The 22,828-nt window shown below is 42.4% G+C and overlaps 1 protein-coding gene across 3 annotated transcripts in view; it reads right to left on the bottom strand.

Annotated features, from left to right (window-relative positions):
- The window catches only part of LOC109931857 (histone acetyltransferase KAT6A), a 184,922-nt gene that overhangs the window by 28,951 nt on the left and 133,143 nt on the right, over window positions 1–22,828 (bottom strand). For all 3 annotated transcript variants that reach the window (XM_048618576.1, XM_020531123.2, XM_048618577.1), the window contains exons 9-14: window positions 19,518–19,633; window positions 12,428–12,569; window positions 9,886–10,047; window positions 7,538–7,631; window positions 684–915; window positions 143–323 (exon numbers count right to left, since the gene is read on the bottom strand). In XM_048618576.1, the coding sequence (XP_048474533.1) occupies window positions 143–323; window positions 684–915; window positions 7,538–7,631; window positions 9,886–10,047; window positions 12,428–12,569; window positions 19,518–19,633 (927 nt within the window). The remainder of the gene's footprint in view (window positions 1–142; window positions 324–683; window positions 916–7,537; window positions 7,632–9,885; window positions 10,048–12,427; window positions 12,570–19,517; window positions 19,634–22,828) is intronic.

Raw genomic sequence — 22,828 nt, 5'->3', positions numbered from 1 at the left:
TTTTGTTCATTGTGTTGCTTAGCCATTTTTAAAAACTTGATTCCTAGGGGTAAAACTGGTTTAGAACCGAGTCTGAAATGGTGGAAATCTTGATTAAAGGTTGCCTGTCAAGAAGAAAATGACTTGTCCTTTGAACATGTACCTTTAACGCTGGAGTCTCATCTTCATCATCTTCATCTTCCTCTTCCTCGGACATCGCAGTGTTTGAAAAGATCAAAGGTGTCCAGCGTAAACTGTCAGGATCAACTTCAATCTGCCTTGGATTAGTCTGAAGCTTTGCCATATGCTCCTGAATCAGCTTCTCTCGACGAATGACCAGAAACCTTCCAACAAAATTAATGGAATTCTAGTTATTAAAAATAGACTGTCAAACAGTAGCACAATTACAGTTCAAACGCTCAGCACAGGACCTCTGCAGTACCAGCATGGATCTGTACCAGTGCTCTTGGGTGCTGACATTTAAATGAGCATAAATTCCTTTAGGGTCAAAAAGTAACCAAAAGCAATCATTTATTCTAATTTGCTCATCTGAAATTAGTTAAGAAACCTTAGAGTGACTGTAAGAATCTTGTGAAAAGAACATTTGCTGTTCTTGAAATTTCACTGCATGCTTCTAAGAAGAAAGAAATATTCACAGTGTTAAACAAGAACAATTTAAAAAAACCTATCAGACGGCCACGTACCGGTCATTGCGAAATTGCAACATCTTTAGATGCTGCAGTATTGTGGTGATATCCTGGGGACAGATCCCTGTGAGCTTGCTCAGTTTCTTGATGCTGAGTTGCTTGTCATGACATTGGTGAAGGCACTCCAGGATCACACTCTTCCAGTATGCCATGTATGAGAGTCTGCCCAGGTCAGACAGCGGCTTCTCTGGTGACCCAGCTTGGCCTTCCCGCTTTGATAGCAAGTAACCTGCTCGCAGAAAAGGTTTTGCATGTCAGTTTTCAAATCATGTCAGCTTTTCTTGTTTGAGATAATCGGTGTCAAAGTCAAGGTTCACAGTTTCCCTTCAGCTGAAACAAAAAACGCATTTAAAATCTGCACAAAGTAAGGAAGGGTTTTTGTGCCCCGTCTCCATGCAAGGACTGAATGTAGGACAGAGCCCATTACTTTTCTTGTCAGCTGAAGTAGCCTTTCCTGAATATGATGTAATTTAAATGATACAACTGTGACCAACACAACACCAAAGAGGCACAGAATGGAATGCAGGTACGTAAAAAGAGGCAAAAATAAGCACAACACCTAACAATCAGACAGCAACAATGAGTTCATCCACGTTGCAGCTTTTCTGCCAACTACAAGGCAGTACTGGCACCTGTCCAGCTGCCTCGGTGGCAAATTCCTGTATGTGGATCTCAACAAGCAAAGGAATCAAAATAATCTAACTGTGGATATTAGCTGAGAACGAGCACATCCCTATCAGCAACCAGAGACAATCTGGGCAGAAGTTAACTGAGAGTACCACCTCTTGGTACAAGACTTAAGGGGTAGGAGAAAAAGGAAATGACAGATTTAAGAGGAAAACAGAGATGAAGGGGCAGAAAAGAAGGCAAGGAAAGTGGGGGTAAAAGAAATAATGAAAGGAGCAGAAGAGGAGTGGTAACAGAGGGAAAGGAGAAAAAAAAAGGTATTAGGAATCAGGGAGTTTTAAAGGTAGACAAACCAGCCAAACAAGTTACAATAAGATTAAAGGAGGACTGAAGTATTCTTACACTTGTCTGACATAGAGCAAAGTTACCTTGCCTCAGTTTAATCGTGTGTGCAGAAGCATGTGAAAAAGACAAACTTATTCTTGTATAAGCTTTGCAACCAGTTGGTTTTGTGGTTACACCAGCTGCGAGCTCTCAAACAAAACTTGATCTTTCCTTCAATTCAATGAGAAAACGACTACATTCTGGACAATAGGGGGAATAAGGAGTTGTCACAACAGGAGGTATATCATAATAGAACAACTCCACAAAGTCTCAGATGCCAGCCTTCAGCCAACTCAATTCATTCAACGTGATATGAAGAAACAGTGGGAGGCACTAGATACTGCAAAAGCTATGGGCCCTGACAACATTCGAGGAATTGTACTGGATACATGAGCTCCAGAACAAGCTGAACCCCTGGACCAGCTATTCCAGGACAGTTACAACAGTACCTAATCAAGTCAAAAATTGCTCAGGTGTTTCCTGTACACAAAAAGTCAGCTAAGTCCAACCTAGCCGATGGCCACCGTTACTGACAAGCACAGATGGTCACCCTATGCTGCTCCTGCACTTAGTGTGATCACAGAGATCACCCCAGAGCTTAGGCACTGAGGTACTCAATAATCAACTTGTGCCGTCTTAATGGGGGCACTTGTATCTCCTCTACAGCAGTGTCACAATACCACATAATGAAGTTTGTGGCAAAGATTTACATGTTGGGAATGGCAGTGTCTTATGTTTCTTCAAGTCTTTGACAAAGCAGTGCTCCACCAGGAACTTCCAGACTCATGCCTTGTAACATTCAGTTCCATAAAGCAAAGGAAATGAATTAATGCTTACGTAGAATCCCTATAGTGTAGAAACAGGCCATTCGGCCCAACAAGTCCACACCGACCCTCCAAAGACCATCCCACCCAAACCCATCCCCTACCCCTGCATCTCCCATGGCTAACACACCTAATCTGTACATCCCTGAACACTGTGGGCAATTTGGCATAGTCAATCCACTCTAACCTGCACATCTTTGGACTGTGGGAAGAAACCAGAGCACCGAGCAGAAACCCACGCAGACACAGGGATAATGTGCAAACTTCTCACACATCATTGCCAAAGGGTGGAATCGAACCCAGGTCGCTGGTGCGGTGAGGCAGTGGTGCAAACCACTGAGCTACTGTGCCACCCAAAATGCATACATCATTTTGACAGGTAATAAACTGACCAAAAGATTTACTTGTTTTAGCGATCTGAACATGGAACACACGAAAATAATTAATTCAATTTTGAGCCCTCTTGACTTTTGCTGTGCTCATGTGACAGTATTCCCATCTGAGTCAGAAAATTGTGGGTTCAAGTCCCACTGCAGACACTGGAGTGTGATTCTAGGCTGACATATCAGTGCCATACTGAAGGAGTACTGCATTATCAAAAGTGAACAAGGTATGAAAAGAATACCAAATCTGCTCTCTCAGGTGGGCAGAGGAGATCTTATATATACTATTTCAAAGAGGAGGAAGGGAGTTCTCCCCATTGGCCATTGGCAGAGGGTGGTAGGGGGGTGCTTTTTTCACCCCTCAACCATCACGGTGAAGGCATATTCCCTGGTCAGTGTTGCAGAGTGTTTTTTGGGAGCTGGATGTGTAATCAATAGTTGGTGCCTTATCTAGATTATAACAGTGATATTCAACATTACTTAATTGCCTGTAAAGCACTGGGATGTCCTGAAGTTTTTTGTGGAAAACTCCACAAGTTTAGTGCCTTGTTCAAGGCACTAAATGAAAGACATGTTTTTTTAACCCCCACCACCCCTCAAATGGTCTGGGATGAACGAACCCATCCCATTGCAAATGTTTTCAATGTTAGCCCTAGCATATTGTGGTTTAACTGACTCTTGGAAGATTACCTTCGCATTCCCAAATAACACCAGTGAGGCAGTACAGGTCACAGGTGACACATTTGTGAGAACTTGACTTGGCTTCTGAAGATGATTACCGGTACAACATGGCTGAAGTTGCCCCAATGTACCCCATCAGGTGTGGAGTACGGCTCCTAAACAAAACCCTTGTTAAAAACAAACAAAACAAAGAAAAACAAAGAAAATCATGCGCAACCCACAGAAGCCAGCCCAAGTTGAACCGGCAGTTAATTCCACCTCAAAAATGACACAGTCTCATCTAAGATGATGAGAGGCAGTGCCTAGTTCTAAAAGTATGACCATGAAATGATGTACATTTTTTTAGACATAATTTGGCCTTGAGTACTGGTACTACATTCGTAATTTTTACATCAGGATTATCCTTTAACAGCTCATCTTGACTGATATGTTTTTCAAATTTATCTGTAAACAGAACAGCCAGCATATCCAATTTATTTTAACTCATTTTTCCCGTCAACTTGTTCAGACATGTTATTACAAACCTCTGGAGTAAGTGGGACTAGAACCCAGGCCTCTCAGTCCAGGGGTAGGGACACAACAAACGGGCCCCTTATGTATTTTAATGCAGATCTATGGCATTGCAATTAGCTCTGTTTGGCTTATACAGGCAACTGTTCAGACAATACAGACACCACATCAATGGTGAGGGCTGCAAGTGGAAAAGCAGTTCACATCCACCAATATTTTCTGCAGTTGCAATTAACTGAATGGTTGGGAAACACATACATGTCTATGTCATGGTATTTTCCTTGTTACGTTCAACCTTCCTATTCCTGTTCGCAGAAGATCTGTTTCCAGACACTTATGCTTTGTCTGTAACTTTTCACAAGACCAGCTTGATTGTCTCCGTTATACAGCTCCTTACAATGCACCTCCCCTCAACAGAGGGCGTGTTAAACACTGAAAACTAGCCTCTGAGAAGCTTAAGTCACAAATACCTGTCTTTTCCAATCTCATGCATTGGTTTCTCAAGCTCATTAAGATAGATTTAACGGAAGAGCAAAACAAAACAATAATCTGCACATTTCTCCACTTCCAGTACGACCTTGAACTTGCAAAAATGCAAAACTTGTTTTCAACTGTCACAGTGAAACTTTAAGGGTGAACAGAGAGTTTACTGCAAAACATCCCTGAGAATGCAATAGTGCAATACTGGATTTGATTTCCATTTGATGGAACTCAGCCCCTCTAAGGAGAAGTGAACATTAGATTTAGTTCAACAGTGCTTGGAAAAAGGCAAGACTGGTTGCTTGCCATATGTTGAGCTCTTCAAAAAAACAAATCACTTCATGAGTTTTCATAATGTTTCAGGGTACAGATGCTGTTACAAAAGATAGAAGGGGAGGGGCGGAGGTCACAAGAGAGGATGGGGAGTGGCGTTTTTGATTACGGATAACATTACACTGTACTTAAGGAGGATATTCCTGGAGATACATCCAAGAACGTTATTTGGGCGGAACTGAGAAATAAAAAAGGGATGATCATCTTATTGAGATTGTACGATCGACCCTCAAATAGTCAGCAGGAAATTGACAAACAAATTTGTCAGGAGATCTCAGTCATCTCTAAGAATAATAGGGTGGTAATGGTAGTGGATTTTAACTTTCCAAACATAGACTGGGACTGCCACAGTGTTAAGGGCTCGAATGGAGACGATTTTGTTACGTGTACACAAGAAAATTTTCTGGTCCGGTATGTGGATGCAACTACCAGAAAAGGTGCAAAACTTGACCTACTCTTGGGAAATAAGGCGGGGGAGGTGACTGAGGTGTCAGCACTTTGGGGGGAGCACTTTGGGGCCAGTGACCATAATTCTACTGGTTTTAAAATCATGATGGAAAAGAATACACCAGATCTAAAAGTTCAAATTCTAAATTTGAGGCCAATTTTGACGGTATTATGCAAGAACTTCCAAAAGTTGATTGAGGACGGATGTCTGCAGAAAAAGCGACTGCTGGAAAATGGGAAACCTTCAAAAAAATGAGATAACGAGAGTCCAGAGACAGTTTGTTCCTGTTAGGGTAAAGGGCAAGGCTGGTAGGTGTAGGAAATGCTGGGTGACTAGAGAAATTGAGGTTTTGGTTAAGAATAAGAAGGAAGCACGTGTCAGGTTAATGGCAGCAGCAGAGATCAAGGGACTCCCTACAAAAGTATAAAGGCAGTCGGAGTCTTTTGTATCAATATTTTGCATCAGTGCTGACTGTGGAGGAGGATATGGAAGACAGAGAACGTGGGGAAATAAATAGCGAAATCTTGAAAAATGCCCATATTATCAAAGTGGAAGCACTGGATATCTTAAAATGCATAAAGGTGGATAAATCTCAGGACCCGACCAGGTGTACCCCAGAACTCTGTGGGAAGCTAGGAAAGTGAATGCTGGGCCCCTTGCTGAGATATTTGTATCATCGATAGCCATAGAAAGGTGTCAGAAGACAGGAGGTTGGCTAACATGGTGCCTCTATTTAAGAGAGGTGGTAAGGAAAAGCCAGGGAACTACAGACCAGTGAGCCCGACATTGGCGGAGGGCAAGATGTTGGAGGGAATCCTGAGGGACAGGATTTACATCTATTTGGAAAGGCAAGAACTGGTTTAGGGACAGTCAACATAGTTTTGTGCTTGGGAAATTGTGTCTCATTAATTTGATTGAGTTTTTAGAAGAAGTAACAAACAGGATTGATGAGTGCAGAGCGGTGGAAGTGATCTCTATGGATTTCAATAAGGCACTCGAACAGGTTCCACATGGTAGACTTGTTAACAAGGTTCGATCACACAGAATACGGGGAGAACTAGGTACTGGGATACAGAACTGGATCAAAGGTAGAAGACAGAGGGTGGTGGTGGTAGAGGGTTGCTTCTAGACCGGAGGCCTGTGACTAGCAGTGTACTGCAAGGACCGGTGCTGGGTTCGCTGCTTTTTGTCATTTGTATACGTGATATGGATGTGAACAAAGGAGGTACGGTTAGTAAGTTTGCAGATGACATCAAAATTGGAGATGTAGTGGACAGTGAAGAAGTTTACCTCAGTACGAAGGGATCTTGATCAGATGGGCCAATGGGCCGAGGACTGGCAGATGAAGTTCAATTTAGATAAATGTTAGGTGCTGCATTTTAGAAAGGCTAAGAAGGCAGGACTTTGATGACTCAATGGTAAGGTCCTGGGCAGTGTTGCTGAACCAAGAAACCTTGGAGGACAGCTTCATAGTTCCTTCCAAGTAGAGTCACAAGTAATTAGGATAGTGAAGGTGGTGTTCAGTACTCTTGCCTCTATTGCTCAGTACACTGAATCTAGGAGTTGGGAGGTCATATTGCAGCTGCACAGGACATTGGTTAGGCCATTATTGGAATACTACATGCAATTCTGGTGCCCCTGGTATAAGAAAGATGTTGTGAAACTTGAAAGGGTACAGAAAAGATTTACAAGGATGTTGCCAGGGTTGGAGGATTTGAGCTATGGGGAGAGACTGAATAGACTGGAGCTATTTTCCACGGAGCATCGGAGGCTGAGGCGTGACCTTGTAGAGGTTTATAAAATCATGAGGGGCATGGACGAGGTAAATAGGCAAGGTCTTTTCTATGGGATGGGGGAGTCCAAAACTAGAGGGCATAGGTTTAAGGTGAGAGGGGAACGATTTAAAAGGGACCTAACGGACCTAACACTCAGAGGGTGATGCGTGTATGCAACGAGCTGCCAGAAGAAGTGGTGCAGGGGTGGTACAATTCCAACATGTAAAAGGCATCTGTATGAGAAAATGAATAGGAAGGGTTCAGAGGGATTTGGGCCATATGCTGGCAAAAGGAAGTAGATTAATCTATGATATCTGGTTGGCATAGATGAGTTGGACTGAAAGGTTTGCTTCTGTGCTGTATATTTCCATGACCCTACAAATCCACAGCAAGATTCTGCACTTACTGAAATCAATGAGGAACCTTCCATATCCTTTCCTCTGGTACTGGGGAAGAATCATGATGCAGGACACATTGTACTTCTGCTGGCAATGCTTCTCCTGAATATGAATGAAGGAATAGACAAAGAAAATATAAACCAAGAGAAGAAATATATAGAACACCCACAACAACTCTCCAGGATTCGCCCTGAGACACCCAGATTTTGTGGTCATGCACAAAGTTTTGCCAGCAAATGCCTGGCTTCCCCCACCACTCCTCCATTTCATGGCCTGGCTCATGCTTGTTTTATGATGCAATGTTTTTGACAATAAAGCTACTTAACAAGAAGGGTAATTTATGATCAAGAACTCATGGCAAGTCTCCAGCTCTAGGAATAGAGTCCTTTCTGGATTTGCATAAATTAGAGCTCAGTGTTTCCCATTCAAAGCTGCCCAAGAGCATTTTTTTAAGCTTTTGTCCCAAAAGGTATTCAAGCGGTTTGGCAGGCTCCAGGAGTTCAAATACAGCAGCACTGAGTGGCAGTATCTGCATATGGATTCACAACTCCTCGCCGTTACTTTATCTGCAATGTGCTTCTCAGTAAGCAGAGAGAAAGAAACTACAGAAATCCCTTGTGATTTAAGTCCTGTGCACTTGGTGAGAAAACTGATAATATTTTGGTTACCTTCTGTGTACCTAAGACAGCACAGTACAGTATACAGCTCTTTGAACTTTGCAAAATGTCTTAAAGCTGCTCGTAATTTTGAGCAGGGTGTTGTATGTTTAAGGAGCCAACAAGAATTTAGCGATTTGAAGTGTCTCCAAGAAGCAGACTTAACTCATGCACTTGAAGGTGGGAACAGCAGCAGCATATTGAAAGAGTTTCAATGATGCAAGCTTCAGTACTTGAGAAATATTGCTTCCAAACTGTTCAGGAAAAAGGGAAAGAAAATTGTAGCAGTCGATCAAAATTGCAAAAAAAAACCAAGAGAACAAGTGGGAACAAAGTCCATAAGGCAGGCTGAGGTTGTGTATATCTATAAAATACTGGACAAAACAGTGAAATGGAGGTGCTGAATGATGGGAAGTGTCAAGAAAGTAAAATGTGGAGAGGATGTGGAATGATCAGTTAGGCTCCTAATGTAACTCACTCACACTTGTTTAGAAGCTACTTGTATTCATAAGCAGAGCCCAGTCCTGTACACCCAAAAGGAATTTGTCCATGCATTGCATTTTTCAAATGAACAAAAACTTTGGGGGGTCGGGGTGGGGGGGTCCTGTTTCTTGGTGAATTTTTCCAGGCTGTGCACTGTCTAATGCAAAGTCCAATTACCAACCAATTAGCACCCAGTATCTTATGCAGTCTAAGTTCTTGCTTTCTTTTCAAGTTTGGCATTCCTTTGTCTGTTCTAATAAGGGCAAGACACAAAATATAGACAGCAGATCTATGTTTTCAACTTGTGGCCTCGTGGCAGCATTGAAATCACTTGCAGCTAAGTCACCAGTGACACTTCTGATTTTGAATGGTGCGACTTCTCTGCAGCTTTTAACATGGTCAGTCAGGCCATCCTTCTCACTGTCTCTTCTCCATGGTCTGCCTTAAAAGATACTTCCACAGTTCCACTCTCAAGTGGCTCCGCATAACCAGCACATGTTTTATCATGTCCACAAGGTCAGCTGAAACATTTTAAGTGTGGTCAGTACTTTCCCTACCGCGAACAGCCAAAGGGACGTGCTGCCATGTTGTTACTACATTACAACAGTGTAAAAGTGTTCACTTCATCTGTTACTCAAATTTTTGAGACAATTCATCCTTCCAGCAGATTGGGCAATTGCCAGGATCGACAGATTCTGAGCACTGAGAGCAACAGCATGGAGGTGGGAGAAGCAAGAGAGATGAGGCAGTAACTGGAACTCACAGGGGTGGTGGAGTTAGTACAAGTAGCCTTGTTAAAATGTCAAATCTGATTAGATTGAGAAAATTGCAGCCTACTCAATTGTGATATTGTGTGCCACAAGTCCGAAGCTGGGACAAGTAGTCCACTGGAAGAGGTTTGAGTGAACAGTGAAGCTAAAATGGCTGAGCAAATACAATGTGGTGATAAATAAATTTTTTGCAACTGCTATTAGCTAAGTGGGTGAGTGTCACAACACAGTGAGCCGAGAAGTAACTTGTGAATAAATTAAGCTCAAGTGGAGAACTTAACCTAATACAGGAAACTACAAAGCTAACACCACAGAAGTTACATGGGCAAACAGCAACCAGAAATGTAAAAAGGTCTTTTAAAACTTATTGAAATCAACACCACAATTTTCTGCTGTTTGAATCCTCCAAACATGAGTTTTTGAGAACAACAACAGTCAGGACCTTACCTTGGAGAAGTAGCCCACGAGATGGCAGCCTTTGCTGTCATTTTGTGTCAGAACATAGAAGAGGAAGGGTTCCACATCATAGTACAATGTCTTATGGTCAAGGAAGAGTTTGGCCAGTAGGCACAGGTTCTGGCAATATATGGTACTGATGTTACCATCCACCTGTGAAGAATACACAATAACTAAACAGCAGGAAGATGAGAAAATGTCAACCCAATTGTCACCACAGGCCCGTTGTTCAGGAAGGACAAAAAGAAAGAACATGAAAGGAATACATTAAGTGAACAAAGCAAGATAGAGAAAAAATTCAAAGCAAGGCAGCATGGTAGCTCAGTAGTTAGCACTGCTGCCTCACAGCACCAGGGACCCGGGTTCGATTCCGCCCTCAAGCGACTGTCTGTGTGGAGTTCGCACGTTCTCCCCGTGCCTGCGTGGGTTTCCTCCGGGTGCTCCGGTTTCCTCCCACAGTCCAAAGATGTGCAGGTTAGGTGGATTGGCCATGCTAAATTGCCCGTAGTATTCTGGGATGTGTAGCTTAGGTGGGTTTTAGGGGGATGGGTCTGGGTGGGATGCTCCAAGGGTCGGTGTGCACCTGTTGGGCCAAAGGGCCTCTTTCCACACTGTAGGGATTCTATGATTCTTCTATGAAATAGTAAGAAAGATGGAGAGAAGAACAGGGTGAAGTATTTTGCAAAAGCATTTCAAGACTGTTTCCAACAGGGCCAGATCTGTTATTTTTCTGGTTGGTTTTGGTTTTGGTTTTATAGTACAAGGCAAATGCAACTGAGTACAGACGCATTTTTATTAAACAAAATATCACTGAAAAATTGCCAGCAATGAGTCATTGATCATTGAGAACTATGTCATGACTTCAGCATTGCAGTTCAATTTGACTGCAGCCCAAGTGACATTCATATCAAGCAACAATGCATACAGAGTTGCATTCAATGTACAATTTTAAATGAGACCTATAACAACAAGTTGCATCTCAACAAGTTCAAAGACCCAACAATACACTGGATTAATCATAATCCTTGATTTACAGTTTCAAGTTGTCAGACAAGGTAAACATGTGCGCATATGTGTCATGGCTCTGTGTGTGGGAAATCATGTCTCACTAACTTGATTGAGTTTTTTGAACAAGTGATGAACAGGATTGCTGAAGGCAGAGTGGTGGACGTTGTCTGCATGGACTTCAGCAAGGTGCTCAACAAGGTTCCGCACGGTAGATTGGTTAGCAAGGTTAGATCACATGTAACAGGAATAGTTAGCCATTTGGATACAAAACTGACTCAAAGGTAGGAGACAAAGGGTGATGGTGGAGGGTTGCTTTTCGGATTGTAGGGCTGTGACCAGCAGAATGCTGCAAGGATTGGTGCTGAGTCCACTGTTTTCGTTATTTATACAAATGATTTGAATGTGAATATGGGAGGAATGGTTAATAAATTTACAGAAAACACCAACTTTGGTCGTGCAGTGGACAGTGAAGAAGGTTACCTCAGAGTACAACGGGACCTTGACCAGATGGGCAGATGGAGTTTAAGTTAGATAAATTTGAGGTGATGCATTTTGGTCAGGCAAATCAGGACAGGATTTATACACTTAATATTAAGATCCTGGGGAGTGTTGCTGAACAGAGACCTCGGAGTGCAGGTTCATAGTTCCTTGAAAGCGCAGGCGCAGGCAGACAGGGTGGTGAAAAAGGAACTTGGTAGGCATGCCTTTATTAGTCAGCGCATCGAGTACAGGAGTTGGAAGGTCATGTTGCGGTTGTACAGGACATTGGTTAGGCCACTTTTAGAATACTGCAGGCAATTCTGGTCTCCCTGCTATAGGAAGGATGTTGTTAAACTTCTAAGGTAACAGAAAAGATTTACAAAGATGTTACCAGGGTTGGAGGGGAGAGGGTGAATAGGCTGGGGCTATTTTCCCTTGAGTGTCGGAGCCTGAGGGGTGACCTTACAGAGGTTTATAAAATCATGAGGGGCATGGATAGGGTGAATAGCCAAGGTCCTTTTCCCAGGGTAAGCAAGTCCAAAACTAGAGGGCATACGTTTAAGGTGAGAGGCAAAAGATTCAAAAGGGACTTGAGGGCCAAGTTTTCATGTCGAGGGTGGTGTGTGTATGAAATGAGCTGCCAGAGGAGTTGGTATAATTACAACATTTAAGTCATCTGGATGGGTACTTGAATGGGAAGGGTTTAAAGGATATGAACCAAAGGTTGGCCAATGTAAGTAGACTCATTTAGGACAGTTGGTCAGCATGGGCGAGTTGGACCAAAGGGTCTGCTTCTGAACTGTACATCCCTACGACTCTATACACACTACATTAGACACTACCCAAAAACAATGGCTAGCGAGGGACTCGGCACAACTGAGATCCTTCTGTTAGTGGCTTTCAGTATAACCGAGGTTAGGTAGGAAAGAATACGGAATACTTTGCCCATGAAATGAGCAAAAGACATTTTACGTTCTGGCTGCACTTAATCCCAATATAACTTTCACAGCAGAATCACTTTACTAAGCCAAAAGCCCAAGCTTACTTCAAACACAGAAATCTTGTCTTTCCTGTAAATCTCATTTGCAGGCGGGTGAAACCAATTACATTTCTTCATGTGTTGCTGCAAAATGCTTTTGCTCTTCATGTACTTGAGGCAAAATTCACACAAGTATAACTTTGGCAGCCTGCAAGAGACAGATGCATAGATAAGAGCATAGCCAGAAGATTATCAGTTCTCACAGATACAGCAATACAGTGCCACCTATCACACATCAAGCTACTTGTGTGAAGACAAGTTTTAAAGGTTTTCTCATAGCCATTCAAGTCACACAATTTTGCCATCTCAGAGTAACACATGTTGACATATTTGATATCTGAGAAACACAACCAATCATAAATACTTGAACAGAAGACACAATTCATGGTTTCCTTCATAAGACTCTGGAACAGCAAAGCTAAACTGCCAACTTCCAAAGTTGTAGACTACACTCCAAACTGCAAATTTGGGCAATCTAACCCAAAAGCCTGTCTGCAAAACTGAAAGTCAAGTTCTGGCTCAAGTGATTCAGATAGGCTAGATTCCTTGAATGAATTAAAAAGCTGCCAGTACAGATGAAGTTCAAATAATCGGCCAAGAAATGGGAAGCAGAGATTTTTGGTGAGATTAAGGAGGCAGGAGGGAGAAAGAGCAGCCAAGTAATCAATCACGAGAAAAGTATGCTCCTTCAAAAATCTGCCAATTTCCCCAAGATTAAATCCTACTCTGAAATACCAATACGACTGCCAAATAGGATCAAAATTTGAGATGGTGGGGACAGAAAAATTCAAAATACGTATGGATAACTGCAGGTGAAAAGAAATCTTACTGGTAACAGTCATTGTGGGAAACAGAAAGAGTCAACTAACACAGAGCCCCTTAGGGCTTCTTCATATGATTACATGCATCCTTTGTTCAGAAGTCACTGGTGCTGTTCGCTGAGTCAAAGGTTAGAGGAACTTGTAAGGCATGGCGGGTTAAATAAACAGGAAAACTTGCATGAAATGTAATCTTAACCCATGCACCGATTATTTTAAAAACTGACACTGGCTAGTTTATCTGTCATTAACTTATCCCTCGTTTTCCATCAAAAGGAATTTTAAAATTGGATCATATTGCACGCACATAATTCACTTTCAATGGACAATTGACCCGATTTCAGCTTCATTAAATACTTTTATTTAAAATCCAACATAACAGACACTTCAGTTCTGAGTTAATGCTTTTAAATACAATGTCAAAAAATGTCTCATTCAAAAAATAACACAATCTGGCTGAAAAATTTAAGTTCAACTACTTTTGCAAGGGTTATTTTGTCCAGGTTGCTTTGCATAATCTTTTGGGTTTGACAGGTTTGCAACACTCCAATAGAAATTGTGAATAAACCAAGACATTAAAGTATTTGAGTTCAGCAGCAACCAAAGACACATATACATTAATTTCAAAGTGCTCAATTGTGCAAGACTAATTGTTTCATGCTAAAAACAGATTTGTGCTAGTTAAAGCAAGCATTCTCTTTTGTTATAGGTCTCTAAGGAGGTGGTAAGTCATTGCTTTTAATTCAGCAGCATCATTGGCAGCTACTGAAAACACTTTCCACAGTTTCACTCAGACCACATGTCCTATGCTGAGCTTGCTGCAATGTCTACAATGCCATCTAACGCAACACATGCGTTTGTGGTCAAGATGCATCTATTTTCATTACACAAGGTGGTTAAGGACCTGAAGTGTCTTAGTCGCACACACACATTAACTACATAGACTAAAAGTAAAAGGGCGTCTGCCAAATCAAAAGAAAGTGAGAGCGAAGGTTTAGGAAACAAAGCGAGCAAAAAGATGCCCTACGAAATCCACTCTACAGAATTCAACACTACAAGAACAATTCAGTTGTAACTTTTTCTGTTGCCACACTTAATATGATCTTAAGGGCTCCACACAACCTATTTCTGTGTCTAATCCACAAAGTTCAACTCCCATATGCACTTGGTTAGCTTACCGTAATTGACATTGCCAATCAATTCTGAAACAAAAAATTCCTGCACAGCAATGAAATAAGGTCAGCCAAACTAAAACAAAAACACTATTTGGTTCTGATCGCCAGAATTTACATTAATCCAATTGTCCTGTGTTAAGATCAATCAGGGAGACAAACTGGATCTAGAATTACCGTGTCCCAACCAAGTTTGAGCTTAGCCAGTTCAGCAAGACTGCAAAATGTTCATGCAGGTTAAGTATTTGGCAGTGAATAAGTTAACTCAGGTGAGGCAAAGCCAGCAGCACTGCATGTCTGCCGTGAACTACCCTTTTCTGGGCAGCAAATAACGATATGTTGAAACTGATTCTTCTGCTTGTGAAGTTAGTAACCGGTACAAGCAAGCTATCAGTGCTTTATGCTATCAGTCAACTTATTTGAAGGCCTAGCCAGTGCACCGACGGTCACTGACAACAACGGCTTTTCTACCTTGTCTATTCTCACTTGAGGCTTGTGATTGATGCACAGTGTGGGGGCCACTTTCTTCTCTATTGTCACCAGAATAACCTCATGAATTTCAAACAATGTATGACAGGTGGTACTTGGTGTGACGAAGCAGGATTTCAGAAAGGAGTTCATGCTCTAATGAGGAACTTGGGAAGAAGTTTTCACAAATTAGAGCAATGAACCAAGTGTACAATGTTTACACATACATATCTGGAACAATTTAATCGAGTATACCAAATGACAACACCTGAAGGTGATGATATCAAGGACAGTAGACTATACTTCCTACGATGCTATCAGCTCAGAGTATGACATTGAGTATTTGCATGTTAAAAGCTTGAATTGCTCTAATAAAGCTGCAAGCTGCAATTCATTAGTTAAATCACAATCCACTAACAGTCACAGTCAGCATCGCAGCATACTTCAATACTGAAAAGGATATTTCAACCTAATTGAACCACTCGGTTGTGTCTCTTTGATTTAATGAGCTCTTTCTGCCTTATTTTAGCACGAAAAGCACTGGAGCTTTGCTGGTGAGTCTCATTAAAACATATTGCAAAGCAAACTGGAATTGTGTGATGGGTGATTGATGTATAATGAGCTGCAAGTTCCGTGCTTAAACTCATAAAAAGCATCAGGACTGTACATTTACGTGGTAAGATCGTGAATTCCTGATGGCGGGGTTTAATTTGGTAGAAAACAATCCAATATGTGGAGAAAATGGGAATTGGTTCAATCCAGCATGACTATATACACACAACGTAAGTGATGGCCAAAGTATCGTGAATGTTCTATTTCCAGGCAAACAATGTTTGGAATTAACCACATTGTTCTAGAGTTTGGGAGAAATACGAAACTTGAGAATGCCTTCTAAAATAACATGAGAAAATAGAAAATAAGGTGCTGTACTTACTTTTGCTCAATCACTGCTGACATCCATAGAAATTCAGCACATTTAACAGTGGTGAAACCAAGGTACGCACACACACAAAAGATTGATATTTTTGTTTACTGTATAATGAGTGAATATGATACTTGTATAAGGGAATGTCTCAGTTACCCAAGTTGAGATATTTAAGCATATTTGGGAGAATCAAGGACACTCACGTAGTCTGAATCAGCTAAAATTGCACTGGACAAGAACAGCCTGAGCTGGAAAAAGAAATCCTGCTCTTCGCTTAACAAGGGCTACCCTGTCTGATAGGGCACTGACCGCTCAGGTTGCTCAGAATTCACTGAAAAGAGTCTCCAACCTCTCAAATAATTTCACACATCCTAACAAAAAGAGAAGTTGCTGGAAAAGCTCGGCAGGTCTGGCAACATCTGTGAACGAAAAAGTCAGAGTTAATGTTTCAGGTTCCGTGACCCTTCCTCAGAACCGATGGTAGCTGGGAAAATGTCAGTTTACATGCAGAAAGGAAAGGGCGGGGGGGGGGGGGGGGTAAATTATTGGGTAGAGTCCGAAGAGAGAGAAGAGCAGTTGGATAGACATAGGGGGTGATAACGATCTGGCTGGGAAGGTAAATAGTTGTTAATGGACACTTGTAGTGACTAACAATAGGTAGTGTGTGATGGCAGGCTACGTGATAACAAGGCCTGCTGTGTGAGGTAGGGGGCTGGAACACGGGAGAGTTTAGGCCCTAAAATTATTGAACTCGACATGGAGTCTGGAGGGCTGCAGGGTTCCCAAGCAGAAAATGAGGTGTGGTATTTCCAGCTCGCGTTCAGCTTCGCTAGAACACCGCAGCAAGCCAGAGACCGAGATGTTGGCCAGGGAACAGGGTGTTGCGTTCATGTGCAGGCAACAAGTAGCTCATAGGCTTTTTTGCAAGCAGAACAAAGATGTTCTGCGAAGCGGGCACCCAGTCTACGATTCGTTTCCCCAGTGTAGAGGAAACCACATGATGAGCAACGAATGCATTAGACTCGATTCTGGGAAGTACAGGTGAAGTGTTGCTTCACCTCTAAGGTATATTTGGGCCCTTGGATACTGGGGAGGGAGGAAGTAAATGGGCAGGTGTCACACCTTCGCCAGTTGCAGGGGAAGGTACCGTGGGGCTGCGGGGGGTTGTTGGGGGTAAAGGAAGAGTGGACCAGGGTGTCCCGGAGGGAATGGTCCCTGTGGAGGCTGGACGAGGGACGGGAGGGGACTACGTGTCTGATGGTGGCATCTTGCTGGAGGTGGTGGAAATGGCATCTGATGATCTTCTGGATGTGGATGCTGGTGGGATGGTAGGTAAGGACAAGGGGAACCCTGTTGCTGTTGCGGGAGAGAAGAGAAGGGGTGAGGGAGGTAATGCGGGAGATGGGTCGGACACACTTGAAGGCCCTGTCGACAACAGTGCTGGGGAATCCTCAGTTGAGGAAGAAAGTGGACGTTTCAGAGGCTCCCTTGTCAAAGTTGGCCTCATCTGAACATATGCGACGGTGAGAGAGGAACTGAGAGAATGGGATGGAGTCTTTATAGGAAGCGGGGTGTGAGGATGTATAGTCCTGGTAGCTTTGGGAGTCAGTGGATTTACAGTGACTATTAGTGCCCAGTCTATCACCAGAAACAGGACTACCCATTTTCTTCACTTCAGAGTGGTGGCCAGGGTACCCGCATCGGCCCCAGTTATGCCTGTCTCTTCGTGGGTATGAGAAACATTGCTTGTTGCAGTCCAATTCCGGCCCCCACCCACAACTCTTATTCTGATATATTGATGTTGTCATCAGTGCTGCTTCCCTCTCTCATCCAGAATTGGAAAAGTTAATCAATTTCGCTTCCAATTTCCACTCTGCCCTCACTTTTGCCTGGTCTAACTCTGACTCCTCCCTTCCCTTCCTCTACATACGTTTCCATTTCTGGGGGTAGACTGGCCATTAACACCCACTGTATTTACTGCATTTAAAATCATCTGAAACACTGCAGCTATTGCTGCATGTTAACTGTCACTACTCATCAACTTTATCATGGATTGGGAATACGGACCACGTTCCAAATGATATTTTGGTTCTCTATTCCAAGTGCTGGATATTTCCATTGAATTCATGAATTAAAGTGACTTGTTTAGCAAGGAATATCTGTGTTTGAATGCGTTTCCAAGGCTGGGTTTAATTGTATTTATGCTGTCTCATGCAAGCTACAACGAGTTGTTGATGAAGGAAACTAAGTGCCAACCTTCATTTAACTGCAGGGTTCATCCCCATGATGCTTAGATTGCACGATGTGACTCTGAGGCCCAAACTAGCTCTCCCAGATCAAATTGATTTAATTGAGACATGGTTAGTCAGTTTGCAGATGACACCAAAATTGGTGGTATAGTGGACACAGAAGGTTATTTAAGATTGTAAAGAGATCTTGATCAATTGGATCAATGGGCAGATGGAGCTTAATTTGGATAAATGCGAGGTATTTCATTTTGGTAAAAACAAAAATGCGCAGGACGTATACAATTAATGGTCGGGGCCTAGGTAGTGTTGTAGAACAGAGAAATCAAGGGGTTCAGGTACATAATTCTTGGAAATTCCTATCACAGGTATACAGGGTGGTTAAGAAGGCATGTAACACACTTGCCTTCACTGCGCAGACCTTTGAGTATATGAGTTGGGACATCATGTTGAGATTGTCCAGGACGTTGGTGAGCCCTCTTTTGGCGTACTGTGTCCATTCTGATCACACCGCCATAGGATATTTTTAAATAGGAGAGGGATCAGAAAAAATTTACCAGAATATTGCCAGGAATGGAGGGTTTGAGTCATAAAAATAGCCTGGATAGGCCACAACCTTTTCCACTGGAGCGTAGGAGGTTCAAAGGTGACCTGATAGATGAGGGGCATAGGTCAGGTGAACAGCAAAAGTATTTTCCCTAGGCTGGGGCAGTTCGAAATGAGGGGGCCTTTTTAAAAGGTAGGGGGGGAAAGTTTCAAAAAGGACATAGAAGCAACTTTTTTTTTTAACCACACAGAGTGGTTCATGTGGAATGAACTGCTGGAGGAAGTGGTGGATGCTGGTACAGTTACAGCATTTCAAAGATATCTGGATAAGTACAAGAAAAGGAAAGGTTTGGAGGGCTATGGACCAAATGTGGGCAAGTGGAAATAGTTTAGCTTGGGAACATGATCAGTGTGGACTAGTTGGACTGAAGGGTCTGTTTCCGTGCTGTATGACTCTTCTCTGAGTCACAAGATCCTGGGTTGACTCACTTCACAGCTTGAGCATTAAAAAAAAGTCTGACACTCCAGTACATTGATGAGACAATGTTAACAGTACTGGTTTTTGGGGGAGATGTTCAACCAAGGGTCTATTGACCTGCTCCAATCCCTTGGCAAATGAAGCACCTCCCCAAAGTCATGCCCAATTTTTATTCCTCTACCGAGATCACAAAAACGGATATCTGGTCATTGTTTTTGGGAGTATGCTCTGCGCAAATTGGGAGCTGTGTTCCCTACATTACAACATTGATTTCACTTCACAAGTACTTCACTGGCTGTGAAGCACTTTCAAGTGTTCAACAGGGGTGAAAAGCATAATATAATTGCAGATCTTTCTTGTTCAGTTCTCATCCATGCAATTTCCCAAATTCAACTTCCAAAAAGAAAAAGTTATACCAGAAGTCCAACTTGAGGTTACGGTACCTTGTGTATTCCTGGGGATACGGAGACGAATACCAGGTCTGGATCTCATATTTTCCAAATTCTATAACAGAAGGTGAACGGACTTGTGGATCTGGGGGACCAGTGACTCCAACTTTCTGTCAAAGAACATGCACATAACGAATATTAACACTGTCAATCTTCTTGAATCCTCGTAGTGTTGCCAGAGAAGCAAATGATTTTCTCAACCTGAACATTAGTATATTTTCCAAGTTTAATGCAGAAAAGTATTTTCCATTGAAGAATGCCACCATACTCAAGTTTCATTCTGAAGATAGACTATAAGATTCCAACAAATTTGGGGATTTATCATTCCATAGTCTCAGCTGTGTTATCAATCCAACTGTCCTGTTCTTGCCCCTCCAAAAAACCATAATTCCTATGCCTTGGTTTCATGAAACTTCCACTCAATATTCCAAATTCACCTATTACACTCCCCATTATCAAAAAAGTTTCAAAATAACTTGCTGCAATTTCTGTCAATGACACTTTGAGCCCAAACATTTTTCAGTAATTATTTGGGAAAGGTACTATCTGGCCAAACACTGCCTCCACTCACGAAGTGCGAGACGATTAGGAAAAATGACCTTCTCCGTCTGGTAATGTGCAACATTCGGTCAGTTTCAGAGTTCCTCTCAGTAATTTTCTCCGCTTTAGCAATTCATTCAGGAAGATGTAATCAATCACTACGTAATTTCTAAAACACTGTGGACAACTCAACAGTGGGAAAGCCTGGGAGCAGACTGGCCATCTCTTGTTTGTATACGGCAATGACTGGTATAAGTGTATTTACTCAGATTCTACCTATTCTTTTGTTCATGATTTCCACTAACAAACTAGTTGACAAAATGCACTGCATGAATTCATAGCGACTACTAACTGTCATTTGAAATTGCAGTATCGTACCATGCTAGCTCACTTTGGCTGAAGGAACAGTGAGACCATGATCAATTTCTTTCGTGTGCTAGATTAGGACCTGTCCAAGAAAAGGATGGATATTGTCTGTTAACAGAGCTTGCATTCAATTCGGGGCTAGCATTATTGTTCTCTACCTGATCACAAAAGCAGGTTCCTTGATGATTGTTACACCTCTTCAACTTCCATTGTCTCCTTTCAGTGTAAAAAAATGCTTTTGGCTGTCAATTAACCACACTATTTCTTGATTTACTCAACATTTTCAGGTTCCCTTTTATGCTGCCTGTTAATGTTTTTTCCAGATCTCTCTTTATCCTTCTGATAGCAGTTTTCAACTTCACCAGCAACCTTAGTATTCTGCCTGGTTTTCAAGTATATCCTGAAGCTGACATTTCTCATAATCCAGCCTTTTCTATGACAGCTTAACTTCTCTATGCATTGTCATGCAGGGAGCTACAGCTTTAGGAGTCACGTCTTTCCTCTCTATGGGAGGGAAGCTTGGCTTACAGAATGCACAGGAGGGATGCACTAGGCCCATTGTGCATCTGCCAGCTCTCTGACAGAGCTATCTAATCAGTACCCCCTCCCCCGATCTCTTCCCTATCATTTATTTGCCCCTTGAATACAATACAACACAATACAATACAATTCAACACACACAGCAACAGGTCCTTCGGTCCACCAAGCCTGCGCCGATTCCTAATCCTTATTCAGGCCCATTATTTATTGCCCACGCGCAGTTTCTGTCCCTCTGTTCGCCTATCAAGGTACACCTTAAACATGGTTACCGTGCCTGCTTCCACCACCTCCACTGGCCGTGTGTTCCAGGTACCCACCACCCTGTGGAAAATTTTCCCCGCACTTCACCCTTAAACTTTTCCCCTCTCATCTTGAACTTGTGCCCTCTTGCAGTTGACCTTTCCACCCTGGGAAAAAGCCTCTGATTATCCACCCTGTCAATGCCTCTCATGATTTTGTAGACCTCTACAGATTGTTCCTCAGCCTCCACCTTTCCAGTGAAAACAATCCAACTTTATCCAACCTCTCCTCCTAACTGATACCCTCCAGACAGGTAACATCCTGGTAAATCTTCTCTGCACCTTCTCCAAAGAATCCATGACCTTTTGGTAGTGCGACGACCAGAAGTGTATTCAATATTTCAAACGTAGCCTAACTGAAAGTTTTGTACAGCTGTAACATAATTTGCTGACTAATATACTTGACGCCCTAGACAATGCATGCAAGTGTGATGTTTTGACCATCTTATCCACCTGTGTTGCCACTTTCAGGGATGTGTGGATCTGTACGCCCAGGTCCCTCTCTATGTCAATGCTCCTAAGGACTCTGGATCCAATTACCTTTTCAAAGTAACTGTGAATCTGCTTCCACCCCTTTTTCAGACAGAGCATACTTACTGTGTGAAAAGACGTTTATACATGTTGACTTCAGTAAACAAGTACACTGTATGCTCGGGTTACCAGACATTCTGCCATGTCATCAGTCTCTTTTCATTCATAATCAAAATTATTCCTGATTTGAATACGATCATTTTAAACTTTCGCGGTCGAGAACCCCAACTTAATGACTTCTCTTCTTCACATCACTGAAAATTCATTTCTGGTACAGTTCTAATGGATGTCTTCTGCAACCTACCCAAGGCAAAGTGCTCAGAACTGAACACAATACACTGAGCCTAACCAAAATTTACCAAGGTTCACCAGAATTAGTTTGCTTTTGGTAGTCTCTGTAGCAGCAGGGTGACAACCTCCAGATGCCTTATAAACTCTGAAATTTCAGCTTGCCCATGTATTTTTGCAGAGCATACAATGTGATCTGGAATTCCCAACACAGTGCCTGTAATGCATCACTGCTCTCTGAACATTGTGTGAGATCAAAAATAAACACTTAGTGTTTGTGAGAGATAGCAGGAACTGCAGATGCTGGAGAATCTGAGCTAACAAGGTGTAGAGCTGGAAGAACACAGCACGCCAAGCAGCATCAGAGGAGCAGGAAGGCTGACGTTTTGGGCCTAGACTCTTCTTCAAAAAATGTTTGTCGTCTTTTTGCCCCCCAACACAAATTACAAGATCGTACACTCTAAATATTTCAAATTCTGAAAGGATGAAGCAGGGTGGATACAGCCAAATTGTTGCTAGAGATGCCCGGAATGAGTAGCCATTGAGACAAGAGTACAGTTAAGAGATTCAAAATACAGCATGATGGAGTTCATGCACTGGAATTCAGTTCCAGGAAAAGCAGCTGATACAGGAACCAGGTGAACATTCTTGATGAGATCACATAAGTGAATAAACCAAAAAGAGGGATGAGCGGACATGGTCACATGAATGAAGATGCTTGTGTCTAAGGGCCAATGCAGA

Source organism: Rhincodon typus, chromosome 40 (genome assembly GCF_021869965.1).
Source record: "Rhincodon typus isolate 14 chromosome 40, sRhiTyp1.1, whole genome shotgun sequence".
Taxonomy (NCBI): Eukaryota; Metazoa; Chordata; class Chondrichthyes; order Orectolobiformes; family Rhincodontidae; genus Rhincodon; species Rhincodon typus.
The sequence above is the reverse complement of the archived record's forward strand: the minus strand, read 5'-3'. Positions and strand labels throughout refer to the sequence as shown.